General features: G+C 43.3%; 1 protein-coding gene across 1 annotated transcript in view; it reads right to left on the reverse strand.

Annotated features, from left to right (window-relative positions):
- Positions 1 to 14,051, reverse strand: part of zdhhc5a (zDHHC palmitoyltransferase 5a) — a 33,423-nt gene extending 19,372 nt beyond the window's left edge. The window contains exons 1-2 of the mRNA XM_085458352.1: positions 13,556 to 14,051; positions 7,571 to 9,373 (exon numbers count right to left, since the gene is read on the reverse strand). Of these exons, the coding sequence (XP_085314478.1) occupies positions 7,571 to 7,734 (164 nt within the window). The 5' untranslated portion in view covers positions 7,735 to 9,373; positions 13,556 to 14,051. The remainder of the gene's footprint in view (positions 1 to 7,570; positions 9,374 to 13,555) is intronic.
- Positions 14,052 to 16,967: the final 2,916 nt, after the last annotated feature.

A 16,967-nucleotide genomic window follows, 5' to 3' on the forward strand; every position in this document is an offset into this window, starting at 1 on the left:
TATAACTCTGATCATTTATCAGTACATGTCCACATTTTTGTATCTGTGTATACAAACAAAGCTGACGCTGTGAGACTTCAGAGGTGTGAACATCACAGCAGATGTCTTTGAGTCAAAGGAACTGAGGATAAAACATGAAGGAGATTTTCCTGGCCGGGCTTTTATAGCAGATAATAAATCCACCAATCAACATCTGAACATTAGCTGATGCTGCTGAAGAGAAGCGGAGCAAAGTTACAGAGTTTGATCAGAGACACAGCTGAGAGTTTGTAATTTGGTATAATTTTTAAAAGTTTACATTTCTTTGACAACAGTAGGCTGATGCTTAATAAGCAGAGAGTAATGCAGAAACAGATCTGAGGCGGGAAACTGTTCTTGAAGTACAGAGAGAGCTGTGCAGGAAGTGTGATTTTATCGTGGTGGAAGCAAAACAGCAAAGGTCCGAGATGACGATGCTTATCAAACATGAAGTGTAGTTTGGATCTCCTTTTGCTGCTGGTTCAGTCAGTTTTAGTCGGAGTTACTCAACCTGCAGCATCAGAATCTGTGAGATGTCTGCGTTCAGCACCCGACGTGTCCACGATCCACGCTGTGGACTCCGTGGACTACCGGCGCTCATTTCCTGTTTTAGCTGTTCGCCGGTTGTTGACGTAGTTTTGTGAGCTTTAAGCTGAGATTCTGGCATTTCTGACAAAATACATTTATATTTAAAAATCGATTCAGGATTTAATGAATCGATGTCACTTTATTCAAACTAAAATCGATTTTTAAACCCGCCCCTTATTCACTGACCACCTGAATGAAGAGCAGGCAGGAAGCAGAAGATTAAAGACCAGTGCTCCCAACATTCATAAGAAGAGGAGCGACTCTGGTTTTATATGTTAAACATTAGGGAGGAACACATGAGCATGAGAGTGTGAAATGGTTGGTAATCCTGCTGAAGCAGAACAACACGGCCGCTCTTTGGAACATGTTACAGGTATGCACTCCGTTTACATGTGATAGTCACATTTGACTTAATTACTCACGTACGGCTGGAAAAAACACTTTAAAATGTTCATTAGTTTAAGTTAAACAATGACTTTTGGCTCCCAGGTTGCTGCATGAAATATTCATGCTCAGTTTGTGTGCACTCGTTTGTCTATTTGCCTAACTTTTAATGTCAGAGAGAGTGACATACGTGCCACAGGGTGCTGAAGAGTTTAGAAAAGAGTTTTAAACCTCATGTTTGGTCATAAATGAATCTCTACGTCCTGCATGTGCAGCCAAAACCAAATGTAATGATTGCATCTGATATTTTCATCATAATATAACTAATTAACGCATTTACACAAATTAATCTGCCATCACAGTCAATGCGATTAAAATTTTTCACACATTTAACGCATCTGGAGTGCAGAATGCCTCAAAATCCCTGAAATGTTTCTGTCAGCGCATTTCATGCAGTTTGTCCAAGTACAGTTACCTCCCCACATGCCCGACTGGGCAATAGGTCTGGTAGTGACGGGCAACTGAACCAATCAACTCAGTAGGAAGATGATAAACGCACATCAGCCCTCTCGATTGGACATTTGACCATTAAAACAAATAAGACGGAACAGTCGGCTGACATAAAGTATTATGCACATTGTGCAAGAAGGAATTTTCTTTTCACCGAATCACTTCCAGCTTAAAATATCACATTGACACGAAGCACACGTTAGCCGGGGATGCTGCTAGCACTTTGCGACAAACCACTCAGGGAGCATCGGGGACTCAGTAAGTCTACCTCGGACACTGACTGACGCCAAGTGGATCGCAACAAACTGCAGACGTGTTAATATCACTGAGAACAGGCGCTTTACACAGCTTTGGTTTAGGGCTGGGCGATATATCGAGGTTTTTAAAAAAATATTGATATATTTTCATACGAGATATAAGATGTGACAATATCCTTCATATCGATATAGTCTATGTTACGTTATAATTATACTTGTGGAGCCACAAGTTTGCCTCTCTTTCGTCCACTTTTGTCTCTACGCAACGTTACTGAGCCTCGCCTCTCCTGCACTGAACACAACTCCCCCTTCTCCCCCATCGCTTCACCTGCAGGCAAGGACAAGATGGAGACGGCAAATCTCCGTTAACGAGTTACCGCGGATCGCCCCGTGCGTGGGGCTGGACGGCGTCAACGTGTTAGTGAGCTAACCGCGCTAACGACATGCATGGCCTAAAATCGACAGCGCGCCTTATGTATGAATTCTGGTTGTGCTTACTGACCGCAAACCGTTTTTATGTGATACATGGCGCTCAGCAATCTGTCAACAAATGTTTTAGTTCGACTTTGCTAAGCTACGGAGCTGCAGCGCTTGATGGATTGTCGGAGCATTACGGCTACCGTAGTAGTGATGTTTCGGTCGCGAACGAAACGGCTCTTAGAGCCGGGTCTTTGACGTGAGCCGGCTCCTTATTGGGAGCCGTGGGGTTTTTTTTTTCTTTTTTCTTTCTCACCCTCCCTCTCTCTCTCCCTCTCGCACTTTTTTCCGCTTCACTCCGCATGCGAGCCGTGTGCTTTACGCTGGGCAGAGGGGGGAGGGGCGGTAGTTACACTCGCAGTAGCACAGAGAGAGAAAGAGAGCAGGGACAACAACGTCACATTAGAAAGGTATAGTAATCATCCACAACTATTTTCAGTTGCAGGTGATAAAGGATTCAGAAAGTTTATTCATGCAGGTCCATATGACAGAGAATGTGCATCTTCTTTTTGTTTTCATATTGTAATTTATACTTAATTGTGTTGTGGTTTGCAGTGTTTTGTGTTGTTTCACTTTAAATTTGTTTAAAAGAAAAAAGCTGAAAATTTAAATAGTTAAAAGTTGAAATGTGAATAGTTGGTTTTTGTATTATATGATTTATTTATTACATTTTATGTGGAGTGAATAAATAAAAGTATATTTACGGTGGCCCCTAGAGACAAAGCACATACAAACTCCGCAGCAAAACACAACAGAAGTGCTCCAGGATGCTAGGGGGCAGTGTTGAGCTTTTGTTACCTAGTGGCTACACAAGCCAGCAAGTACCAACGACCGGATCTGGTGTGTGGTAGTAACAGGTAAATGAACCTTTTTTTTTATTTTTTTTATTATTTGAATATATGTGAGTGCTTGTGTACAAATACACAAACAATACACACATGCTTTCAATTGTGTAATTTAAGTAGCTCTGTTTTGGAAGTTCAGTTAACGCTAGGGATGTGTTTTGGAGTTTGTACGTGCTTTGTCTCTAGGGGCCACCGCATATATTTATATATAAACATATATAAATAAAACCACTTTTTTTACATTAGTAATTCCTTTTGTGCATAATTTTATATTATTGTTAATAATAAATTAAAGCAAAGAACAACCTGAAGAGCCGGTTCGGAGCTGAAAGAGCCGGTTCTCTAAAAAGAGCCGGAAATCCCATCACTAGTAACCATGTCTCTTAACAGGTGCCATTTATGGTCCTTATACACACACAAAACAGTAATATTACGTTGAAGCGCTGGAGCACTTCTGTTGTGTTTTGGAGTTGGTACTAGACGCTTCTTTTGGGCTATATTCTCAGCAGCATATTAAACATATCAGGTCCCCATAAGGAGAATCCTGTGCTAACGGCTGTCTAAATGACTCGGGTAAAGTTTGTAGCATGCATGCTTGTTGTTTTTGTCTGCTTCCACTTGTCTTTGCACTAGGATGATGTCGGCGTAAATGTGCAGTCATATTCGTTGTGTTCCCACTAGTGCTGTCAGCGTTAATCTGAAATGACGTTAACGCCACAACACGGCAAATCTCCGTTAACAAGCTACCCCTGATCGCCCCGTGCGTGGGGCTGGACAGCGTCAACATGTTAACGAGCTAACTGCGCTAACGCACTAGTTCCCACCCATGTAATTGAGCATTGCGTGGCACATCCAACATACTGTTTTATTTTAGTCCATGACGCGCTTACCTTCAGGGTCATACGTCACATGAAAACCAAAATAATTCCAAACGCCAGATCTGAATGAGGGTGGGGGAGGTTCAATTTGCCATGTTGCAAGGAGAGCTTAACTTCTGTCTCGCTAGCTTGCCCTGCGCTCGTCCTTCTGACGATGCTGTCTGTGTGTGTGTGTGTGTGTGTGTGTGTGTGTGTGTATATATATATATATATATATCCCTCTCCCCCTCCCTCCCTCTCTCTCAAAAGTCCGTCTTAACTCTCTTAACTCGTCTGAACTCTCACAGGAAAGAACCTGTGTTGAAAGACTGAAGAAAACTATTCTCTTTGAATTGAAGCATTTAACATTCTGCATTTACTTCATTATATTGTATAAATGTCTTTTAAAAGCTTAAATATAAAGCTGAAAAAATGTAATTGCAACCAGGGTATTGATCAAGTAATTGTGATTAATTGCGATTAATTACAGAAAACTGAGATCAATTAGTTAAGTTTTTTTCATCTATCGACAGCACTAATTATAACATGTATTAATGTGAAAGGGCAACTTCAGACAATGTTCAGTCCTCATTCTTTACAGAGCGTCCGCAGGCAGTGGATTATTGTTCTTTTACTTGATAAATAATAAATATATCCTTTGTTACTTAATATATTTAGATGCACCTCATTTTGCATACACAGACCTGTAACATACATTTCTATGGGAAACACTGGGGTAAGGGTTAGCTGTGGCAGTTACACTCTGAGTGGCAGTGAATGTTCTCACAGGGACAGATATCCATGTCTGTGCTTATCCAGGTAAGTGAAAGGCATCAGTGACATTAGCTACCCCAGTGGTTCCCAAACTTTTTTTGCTGGGCCCCCCTTTGTTTCACAAGAAAAATGCCCCCCCCCCCCACAAAACAAAAAAACCTTCCTCCAACCACACGCCCATATTTTGCTCCATTGCTGTTTATTTCACACCTCAAACATTTAGTGAACAATTAAGCAAATACAAGTAATCTGCAGGAAGTAATAAAATAAACTACTAACTCTGTCACGCTGCGTCCGCACCTACACGGGTGATTTTGAACACGCAGCTGTTTCGTCCACGTAAACGGCGTTTCAATTCACCGAAAACTGAGATTTTTTAAAACTCCTTTTTTGCGTTTACGTGTGGACGAGGAATACAGAGTTCGTCATGCAACGTCAAAGGTATGTGCCTTTTTCCACGTCACGCTGTGGCCACGTTATTGTTTACATGAGATGAACTGCAGAATGGCAGATATTCAGGGGTCCGTTCTTCGTACCTCGCTTACTACATCCAAGATCAAATCATCGCGCTAACTTTGAGCTCTCTATTCCGGTTCTCCAAACACACCTGTTGTTGACGATTAGTACAGCTGGATGAAGTAATGTGAGATCACTGGGTGGCTTAACAGGGGCTACGCATCGATAGTAGAAACATTGATCGGCAACCCTTTGATTGGTCGGCGAAAATGTCGAAGGAGCGCGCTCGGTATTTTTCGGCAGCAGAGCAAGAACTCTTGATTGAGGGATTTCAGGAGTTTCAGAGTTTAATTAAAACGCAAGGGAACACTGCAAAGGCTGCAAAAGCAAGGAGAGAGGGCTGGCAGAAAGTTGCTGACAAATTAAACTCGTAAGTGATTTAATAATAACAATAATAATGGATTGGATTTATATAGCACTTTTCAAGGCACCCAAAGCGCTTCACAATGCCACTATTCATTCACTCTCACATTCACACACTGGTGGAGGCAGCTACAGTTGTAGCCACAGCTGCCCTGGGGCAGACTGACAGAAGCCAGGCTGCCATATCGCGCCATCGGCCCCTCTGGCCATCACCAGTAGGCGGTAGGGTAAATTTATTATGTTACACTATATTATATCATAATATATTATATTATATTATATCATATTATATTATATTACATTATATCCTTTCACATTAGAGCCACGACAGGACCCACTAGAACATGGGAACAAGTAAAAGTGAAATATAAGAATATTCTACAGAATGGTAATATTTATCACTTATATTGCTTGTCGTCTCTTGGAAAGAGACCCTGGAATAATCTGTTAGTTTGTTCATAACAGCAACCAAGAAAAGGGCAGAGCAAAAAAAGACAGGTGGTGGTCCTGCACCCCCTCGTCAACAAGTTGGTTAAGTAAATAATACCCTCACGGGAAAATCGATATCTCTCTATGAGCACACTGTCGCGCTGAGCTAAAGGATCCTGTCTGTCCCGCAATATACGCTGAATTCTGAGGACTCTCCTTATCAATCTTGCACCTTCCGCAATGGGCTGCTCGCGTAAACGGACAGGACATGGCTGCGACAGACTTCCCAAATCCACCTTCGCTTTTATAGCCGTGGTCTCTCATCTTGATTACACGAAGTAATTTACAATTACTACTCTGAAATATGGATTACATCTGTAATAATCACATACATGTAATAGAATGTTAATAGTACATTTCCCTTTTTTAGGAAATGACCTGTATGTATCTGTGTGACATCAATAAATGGATCAGGTGCTGCATTATCTTTAGTTACATTGATGTTATTTATTTATGGTGAAACAGTGGTGGAATATCGCTGTTGCTTTCGTATAAATGAAGCGGACATACCTGCGTGGCCGCGATCTAATCCTGTTTACATAAAGTAAACCTGCTCCCGAGCAGGTTTACGCTTACGGCTCTGTTGCTATGACAGCAAGTCCCGGATGAGCTTCGGAGAACCGAACGATCCAGGATCACGCGAAATCATCAATAATCAAATCCAGCTAACTTACTTAGCGAGGTACGAAGAACGGGCCCCAGATGAACAGTATTTTGTCTCTATCTGCAGGTTTACACGCAGTTACTGTCCCTCCATTTACAAAGGCAGAGGCGTCACAGTGTGATTGTTTTACATGTGGTTGTTTTTTCCTGTGTAATAATGTTCAACATTGCTATCAATACATTTTTCTCTCTGTGCAAAATGTGTTCAAAAACATAAACAGCTGTGGGATCCTGTTTGTCTGTGATTTGAACCGGGGGAACAAACTGTGGCAGGATCAGCCTGATGTTATTTGTATCCTGCTGTAACTTTACTGTATAAAGAGCAAACATCTCCAACATGTCAGGAGCAGTTAGTCATTACAACAAGTGTTTGTGAACTAAAGATCAAGAATGTGGGATCCTGTTTGTCTGTGATTTAAACAGCCCAGCGCTGCTCCTGAAGAAGGGGAACCTGCAGGGAGACCTACCTCAGCACCTGTGCAGGTGAAGCCAAAGGGCAGATTTGCTTCACCAGATTTTCTAGTCTTTGGCTCAGAATGAAGTTGGTTTGGAAACATATTCAGCGACGCTTCATCTCCTGCTTTGTGTTTGTGTGGGAGCCCCGTGCTAGCAGTGTCCAAGCATTGTTGGGGTTTTTTTTCCCCTTTTCATGCCGCGCCCCCCCCTTGCAATGGCTCTGCCCCCCCCCTAGGGGGCGGGCCCCACACTTTGGGAAGGTCTGAGCTACCCAAACATACAACGCTGACTGTAAAATAACCAAACGGAGCAATAAAACAATGGAAATGATCACAGCCCATGAACTGTGTGTGTGCGCAGTGTTTGCACTCACGTGAAACAGAAGAAGAGCGTGGTGGAGCCGACGAGGAAGAACGCTGCTGCTGACACAGGAACGTAGCGTGAAGGTCGCAGGGGTCTGCTGGACGGGACTACAGCATGAGGGAGGGGGGACGAGGATGGACCCCGCCCTCCGCTCTTACTACTACTGCCTGGCATCACTTCCTGTTAGTAGTGATGTGTGTGTCCACTAACTGCTATCCAAAGTCATTTATCATCAGCCTTAAACGTTCCCTTACGTGTACAGAGAGGGTTTGGTGTGCAGGGACTGTCGATAATAGTTGGAAGGTTTCACTTCTGAGATGGAAAAGAGAAAAATGCTTTACTGCACGCTCAGATGGGAGGAGGGCTGGATGCTTGTTATCTCAGGTTCTTAGGTCAATCCTGATCAACTGTGACAGATTAAAGTAAGCTTACAGGTCTGTGCTGTAAAAGCCTCGTTTCCCCGTCTGCCTAAAAAAAAAAAAAAAAAAAAAACAGGTGGGAAGACAGGCTGCACAAATAAGCCACTGAACGTAAAGAGGAAGGTGCCTGATCCACCGTGTGCCACGAGCAAACACGCTAAAGTTCTATTCTGTTTATTCCAACGTGTCAGTCAAGTATGAATACGACAGAAGGCGGTCTTTCCCAAAGGTCCCAGAACAACTGGTCCGCAAACGTCAACAAAACAAAACAAAAAAAATTGGCAAAATGATAAGAGTACAGTTTTAAATGGAGAATGGCTAATTGTGAAAAACAAAAACTATTTAGTACTTTGGTGCTGTGAAAAAACTCAAATTGTAACAGAACCTCGCAGCCTGATTGGTCCTCAAATAGGAGAAGGGTGAGCGCAGAGGCGGAGCTGTTTGGGTAGCAAGCAGTGAGAAATGTGATGAGGCTTAAAAAGAAAAGTGTGAATGAAAAATAAAGCACTGGATGAAAATGTCACTGCTTTGTGTTTTTTAAAAGCCGAGTCCTTCACATCAGCAACAAGCTCGTCCACACTAGCAAAATGTTCTCAGGTCAGGGGAACGATCCGAGGACAGGCTTTAAATTTAAAAAATGCATCAACCCCGACTGGCCTTCAGTCCAGGACTTGTATTAGAAACAGCAGTCTGTAAGCGGGCCAATGGAGTAGCCTGGTTTTCTTGTGTCGGGGCATCCCTAGACCCCGCTGGTGGCCGATTCAAACCACCACACCTGCAAGCTGCACTGTAGATGTGATCGCAAGACAGGAGGCAGTTTGTGAGTGGGTAACACTTTCCAAAACAACTGGGGGAAAATCCAGTAGACCATCCATTAGTATCCTTTTCATTAGTATTGGAAGTGTTGAGAAAGAGCCAAACAGGGAGGCCCGGGCTATGTGTAAACAGGTAGTGGTATCACATCAGCCAGCCATGGCAACACGGACCTACTCTGTTCCTCCGATGGTTTCATGGGTGTCAGTTATGCAACAGAAATGTCGGGCATCCCAGCTTCAGGCAGTTTTGTGTTTTTGTGCCCTCTCCTCCAGGGACGTCCCTCCACTTCCTTCCCTAGCAGAGCACTGAGGCATTGATAACACCCTCCCCACAACAATCCCGTGGAGGTTACAGTCTCTCCAGAGCCGTGCCCTAAAAACAACCTCAACAAGAAGGGAAAAGTGGTGCCTTTAATATGTAGGAAATAGAGGTTCCAAAGGCCAGCTGTGTACTGAGTATTCCTCAGGATGCAAACACGTTTCCTCGTCTGGTGGGTAAACAGATGAAACACTGGAACAGTAGAATCTGTCCGGAGTCACAAACAGCTGAATCCAGTCCCACGGTTGGTCAGGATGCTCCTATAGTGGTAAGAACAGGAAGAGAAACTATTATTTTCCACAGCCTTTGGGAGCTGCATTCACTGATCAGCTGTCACTGATCAATAGGATCAAACGCTGCTGCTGTGGAATTACTGACTGACTGCATTCACTTTTATTAAGAAAACAGTAACTCGAGATGCTGCAGTCAGTGGTGCTGGAAACACTACCTCCTCAGACTGTTCTGATCAGCAGTGCTGCTTACAAATCAAATAATGAGAAGACATGTTTTATGTTTCACAGCAGGGATTTTCCCAGGGGACCAAGAACCAATTCAGGGAGTTGGGAAGTAATCCTGCATTTGGATGGGAGAAGGCAGCAAGAATGTCCATCTTATGCTGCAAGTGTAAAAATCTATGAAAAAGACAATGAGGGAACTAATCTGACAGAGTGTGACTCTCCGTGTTTAAGTGTACACTGAAACTTCAAATGGAAAGTATAATGGCAAAAACAGAAAATCATTTTATGGTCAACTTCAAAGTTTGCCCACGGACTGCAGTTGGTGCTTCCAGGGTGTGATGGCTGCACCTACAGCCACACAGTGGTAATACCCACCATGTTAGTGTGGAGGCTTATAAGTAACCTTGCATTCACATGTCTTTCTTTAAATATAGGAATTAATTTACAGGACAATAAATAACTGGTTTTGGTTTAGAGTTAATTCACATATCCACATAACGCTGCATTCTAAAATAAGTGCGCACATTTTAGTTTACACTGTTATGTATGATTGATCTTTTTGTTTTCTGCGTTACCGTAGTTGCAGCTGTTCCAGTCCCTTGATTAGGAGCCAAGACGTGGAAAAGGGGCGGAGCGAGCTTTAAAGGAGACTACAAATTGGTTCATGCCATAACTCAGGACCATGGGGGGGGATTGGAGTTCATTATGTTTAGTTAGGTTTTGTGTGTTTTAGCCCTTCTCCTGTTTTTGTGGGCTGATCAGCCTCTATTTAAGTTTCTCCTTTGTCTCATTAAGTTAGGTCAGTTTGTTTGAGTTATCAGTTGTGTTAACAAAACTCTACTCAAAGTTGACATTTTGACCTCTTTTATGGGCCCAAGATTTTGATTCTTTTTGCATGAGTTAACCAATTATGTTTTTAGGGTTAAATAAAAAATCATTTTTTTGGACTTTAACCTGTGCCTAAGTTTCCTTCACTGCTCGGTCCATCACACAGGGCCTGACGATGCTTCGTCTTGTGATAAGCTGTCAGACTGTGCTACCAAAGAGTAATTCTACCTCACAGGCCAAACCTCTGTAGCTTTACAGGTTAGTTTATGTATGTGACTTTTGTTAACTAAGTAAAAAGTGTTACTGGTAATTTGATGAGAACAGTCAAAATCTAAAAATAAGGGTCTTGGGGACAGACCGTCGCCCCCTCGGCACTGCCTGCATGTGTGTGTGCTGGCAGAACGTTGACTGGCAGCGTCACAGGCCAATCCCTGCCTTTCTGATACTGCAGCAGAGCCCAGCAACAAACTGGGAAAGCTAGTATAGGGACATGGTTTAAGATGCTGAGGCTGAATTTGATCCCCTCTTCAACCAGCTCCTCCATCACACTCGTAAAAGCTGCTGCCACTTGGAGCTCACGGCAGTTTTTTTGGTTTACAGGCATTTCCTGCCATTCCTGAAATATAGTCATGCCTTGGTCAGGACAGACTCAACAGTGGGACGCGCTCGCTCTGTGACACTGCACAGGTTAGCTTACAGTCTGATCATGTGGAGCAGCAAGGACCTACCCTCATTGGGCACAACACACTTCCTGGTGCACAGACCGGGAAAGTGGGAATCCCCTCAACGGGGAGTAGGACTAAGAGGTTTAGGAAAAGGGAACCAGCTCTGTATCCTGGACTCATCTCATGAAGGAAGCTTATGCCACATCACTGACTGGCACATTAGGTGCTGGTGGAGGCCACTGTGATGGCATACGAGTGCCAGGACTACAACTTCCTGCGTGCACGTCACACCGGAGGAATGTCGATCTCACGGACCCTTCCTGAGTGTTTCTGTGGAGGACATCAGTGCAGCAGCTCGTTGGGCATCTCCACATACAGTTGTTAGCTTACTGCCTCAGTGGGACTGTGCCCTCACTGCCACACTCAGTCTTTTGTGTGGGTTCTTGGCTTTAAGCTGACCTTTAGGGTGGACGTCAGGTTGAAGCATGTGGGTTGATGAGTTGTAGGCTTTGTAGCAGACTACAGCTCCCATACGAGATGCCCAGTGGTTACCAGAGTAAATCCGGATTTCTGGAAACTGAGTAAAGCCGGCCAGTCTGCCAGGGTCCACCTAGGCCTGAATGAGTTATATTTCAATGTCCGTCAGACTGACAATGTTTTATAATTCTCACATCAAGGTACGAGGAACCAGTTACTGGAGGTGAAAAACATTTTAGTTATATAAAAACCAGACTTGATTTAAAAAAAGAAACTGAAATGGTTTTCTAAACTTACAAAAAAAAAAAAAAAAAGACTAAATGTCTAGAGGAAATATCCTTAGTATTTGTATCTGTTAGTTTGTTAATAAAACAAATAAACTTACCCAACGAGTTGACAGACATGTTTGAGACTCTCGATGTCTACAATTACACCGTGAGTCATCTGCTTTCAAAAATCAGGTTTTTACTGTACCATCTATACTAATTTTCTTAAAAACTTTCCTCTGACACATGGCCTCCATACAGTAATGATTAAAAAGACTAAAACTAACTGAAACTAAACATCTTGAAACAATAAAAACTAAGAGGAAATAAGACAATCCACTCTGGAAACTAAAACCAAACTGAATTCAAAACAAAAAGTCTGAAAACTAACTAGAAATGATAAAACTACGATAACTGCTGTGAACAAACGTTAGCTATGAAAACTTAACAGATCACTTAAAGCCTGGATCAGTCCGTTTCTATTAGAGATTAATTGGCAGGGAAAAAACAACATCATTTTGATCGAACAAAGTTATAAAAAAAATAAATAAAATGAAAGTGCACATGTCAGGACTGCAGTATGTGGTCACCCTGAGGGAGCATTCAAAACTGTTGGATCCAAAAGCACCAGGAGTATTTCGCTAAATTCTTGAGCCACCACTCATTTCTTTACATTTTCGTGAGCAAAATGGTGCAAACACAGATGGAAATGCTTCATATAACCCACAGACAGACCCTGTACAATTCTAACAAGTTTCTCCTCTTTTCAGCAACGGGTCTTATGTAAGCTGGTCAGTACTTCACAGTGGATTCAGGCTCCCATCAGGCAGAATCTCCACCCTTCAAGAAAACCTACAAGCACAATGGCACCACCTTCCATCTGAAGCAGCCTACAGCGCTGTCAGCACCTATGCACACACAGATACTGGGTGTGTATATCCTGCTGCAGTCCCAGCAGCAGACAGAGCCTTGATATATGCAAAGTGGAAAAAGGATGGCTTTTACTCAAAGATTATAATCTCCGAACACTGGCTGTGAATTGTCATTTTAATCGCGTTGAAAAAGGAAAAAACCCAGTAACGTGTCAAGTGCAGCGCGGGGATGTTCGGCTGATCCCGCAGAGCCAGGCGGCTGCCCGATTTACATGAAGGAAGCGGGCAGCGGACCAGACTCGGCCCTGCCAGGCTGGTCTTTACAGACGAACAGGGCGTCACGCTAAACGGCTCTGTGAAGCTGCCAGTGTTAACATGGTGGTCGTTATCATTACCATCCTTTCAGAGACACCGTGCAGTGGTGTCAGGGCTTCACTGCCAATACTCAGGAAGCAGAAGCTGACGGAATGTTCTGAGCCCCCGAGTGAGCGACACACAGCCCACACTGAAGCCGGGGTGGGGACGCAGAGCATTAGCCACCGAGAATGGTGCTAACGTCAAAGGGATTGGAGAAAATTTCGCTAAGATTTCAATTCCGGTGGTAGCTAGCTTACACGCCTATCTTCATGAAATGAGTGGGATGGAGAAAACGAAGCCGAGCCACAGGACGCGAGAGTACGGCCACAGCCACGGGCTCTGCCTTGCTACTATGAGCTATGTGGACATCTAAAAATACCATTCATACAGGCACTCCACCGACTGCTAAAGCTCAGTATAACGCTGCTGCCCGAGTAAGCATTAACATGAGCTAACCGTGAGCTACCTAGGTCTGTACTGCTTAACCCTGGCTAGCAGCTAGCTAACAATTCATCTCACCTGCGAGGTTCAGTTCCAAACACAGTAAACCCGATGTTTCACTGTTGGTCATGTTTTTTCTTCCTGCGGTTAGAATGACAGAAAAGTCGTTGTATCCGTCAGAAATCCATACTCCAGCCTTTCAGCGGTGATGGGGTCTTGTCTTGGTAGCTAGCTGTACCAGTTCCTGGCTAATTCAAAGATAAATAATCAGCTAGCAGCCCACCGATACGTCTTCCGTCATTTTACTACAGGCGGCTAGCTTGACCAACTGTTCGTAGAAGAGGCTGCTCGGTTTGTAACTTATCCAGGCCCGTGCAACGCCGAGAGGCCGCCAAATAAACGTAATCCCACAATAATTACGTGTTCTTCTCACAAATCCATAGTATTACTGGGTAACAGACTCTCAAAGAGCGACATATTTCTCAGTACTATTAAACTCTGATGCCAGCGTCCAACAGCAGACTTATCGCAATAAAAATAACAGTGATTGGACAACAGGGCTGTCAATCACCCTACAAGCGTATTGTATTCCTTCTGCACCTGCAAGCCCTCCCCAGTCCCCGCCCCCTGAACGCCGAGCGTCATGATTGCTCTTTATCGTGATAAAATTGATAGAGCAGCACAGAGCAGCACCCACACGTGTTAAAATACTTGCAGCTGAACGTTATTGTCACTGAGGCTGGATGCTACATAAGCTGAGGGTTTAATCCTTTCATGTGACACACTGACACAGTAACGTATGTTTGTTATATGTGTATGTGCACCCGTATTCTCGTTATAGGACTAACACACGCACACGCATACACCAACAACACAAAGGAGAGATTAAATGGACAGCAGGCGCTGTGATAAGCGCACAAACAAGTCCCCCATCAGCAGCCACAGACACAAAATCGCTAATATTAAATCTAAAATCCTGCCACAGGAAAAACATAGATGCGGCTGTATTATGGCACGGTGTGTGTGTGTGTGTGTGTGTGTGTGTGTGTGTGTGTGTGTGTGTGCTTCTTGAAAGACTGGACAGTTGGTGAAGGGGCAATCATAGAATTGAAAACAAAAACCAATGGATTTTGTGATGACCCACTTCTCAGAGGGGGTGGGGGTCATTATGTGCACTTCAGTCTAAAAACCTGATTAGTAAAGAATAGGTTACATTTTTTCACTACTTATCACTTCATGTAGACCAATCAGTCATAACAAAATTCACAATCAGTACTGGTGAATATTGTAGTCTCAGTTATTTAACAGGATTATTGACTACACCTTTCCTTATTCCAGTGAAATTTAAATGTAACACACAATGCCTCTGTGGTGTTATTAATGAAATAATGACTCAGTGTAGCACATCATGTGCTGTTGTTTATGTGTACCTTTTTTTTTTAGCACCACTTCTTTCTACATTGACCAAGGTATGAACATCAGACCACTGCTAAGAGCATCACACTGTTCTAATAAGCCAGGATGCAAAGCAGGGATACTTACAAACCAAAAACATAAATGTGAACAAAGAGAGTTATTCTAACTGACGGTGGTTTTGTTTTTCTTCCTTCAAAACAATAAAGAGCGTTCTCAAGAAAACAGCTGACAGTTGGTATCAGTGTTGGGTGTAACATACCCAGATTCATTTTTTGTTGTAGTTTGTTGTGCCTCCTCTGGGTACTCTGGCCGTCCCACACAGTCCATAAACATGTCTCTGTGTTAGTTCAGTTTATTTTCATTTATAGAGCACCAAATCACAACCAGAGCTGCCTCAAGGACTCGACTTTAAACACTCTACAGCTCTGGTATTGTGCCCAGGGTGCAACACACCTCAGCCCAGTATCAGCTGGGATATGGTCTAGAAACCCTAATTTGTATAAGTAGTCAAGAAAATGAATGATGGTTGTGCGGGTTCAGAGCTGTTTCCCAGTCATCTCGAATGTTAGGAGCTTCAACAGAAACGCAACTGTTTGATATAACATTTTCAGGGACCTTTATTTATTCATATAATTCTACAACAAATCAGAGCAGCATTGCAATCAAGCAAGACACTGCACACACATGTACAACAATGTACACAGGCCTTAATCACCACTGCTGAACAATGTCACAATAACACACAACAGGTGGATACAATAGGCTGGCTACACCATAACTACAACATTCTCTCTGTCTACAATGTGTTATGAAATCAGTCACCCGGTTCTTTTTATTCCTCGAGCATCCAGAGACGGCACCGGACTCAGTAGTCGTTTTCACAAAACCTTTATTCACCTTCATTCATCTTCATTTAAGCATCTTCTAGAAGGGGAGAGGTGCCAGCGACCCCATCATAAAACCCCCACGGTGTGCTGCAAACTCTGTGTCTGTGTGTGTACGCACGAGCACGTGAGTGCCTGTGTGTGCGCGTACCCGTGTGTCTATGTGAGTGCACGAGAGTGAGTGTGCATGTAGGTGTGGGTGCGTCATAACAGTCAAAGCACTGCGTGTGTGTCTCTGTGTATGTGACTTCCTGCAGGTCACAAAAGTAATCTCCTCACCCAAGCTACACCAAATTCCTCTACACAACAGAGAAAACAGAGTTAACATATTACAAACACGGAGACCCCCACCCAGGTCTCCCCTGGGGAATTTCCACTCAACATTAACTTCTCTTTGTCTTACTGTCACAGTTCAAAGTGGGGGAGGGCCTCCTAGAAATCTACTCCCAAATTCATGACACACTCAGGCCTTTATTGCATCCAGGCAGTGTCAGTGTCTCTACAATAATTCTACATCCTACCTAACACATTTCTAAACTCTCAAATAAGCACATCTTCAAGCGTCCTATTATATATCAACTACGCCATATCAAGTTATTTGTGGGTGTTGTGTATTCGATTAGATTTTACAGCATGTATGGTGCCTAAAATAAAGACACTTTAGTGAGTTTAGTCTAAGGCACTAACACTAAAGCATGTCTCACATACACAAATGTACATACGTACACCTCTTATCTTTGCAGTGTTATCACTTTTTCTGTTCACTCTGTACAAGCTCTCTGGACTTTACCAGACATGACAAGACATAGTCTCAAGTAATTCTATATTTCTACTGATAGACTCTAATATGTGCTGTTGTGTTCCGAGTGTTGTTTACTGTGTTTTCCACTGTGTTTAAATCCCGTCACATTTGTCTGTGCCTGCACAGAATAAACATTAAAGAAGGAGAGAAAGGAGGAGGAGCTCTTGCTGATGTTTTACTCACAGCTAAACCAAATCGTATAATACTGTTTATGGCACTGATGATTAGTATTTAATCATATGTGGCTGTAGCTCAGGTGGTAGAGCAGGTAACCTCTTGATCCAAAAATTGGTGATGGCCCGCTTGAAGCGAGAAGGGTCTGGCTGCAGCCACTGTGGAGCTCCACACTAACCGGAAACACGTGACCTCCACAGTAGCCGGAAACACG

This window comes from Copadichromis virginalis, linkage group LG6 (genome assembly GCF_057382275.1).
Source record: "Copadichromis virginalis isolate Kocher_CV1m ecotype Utaka linkage group LG6, C_Virginalis_male_GT1.1, whole genome shotgun sequence".
Classification (NCBI taxonomy): Eukaryota; Metazoa; Chordata; class Actinopteri; order Cichliformes; family Cichlidae; genus Copadichromis; species Copadichromis virginalis.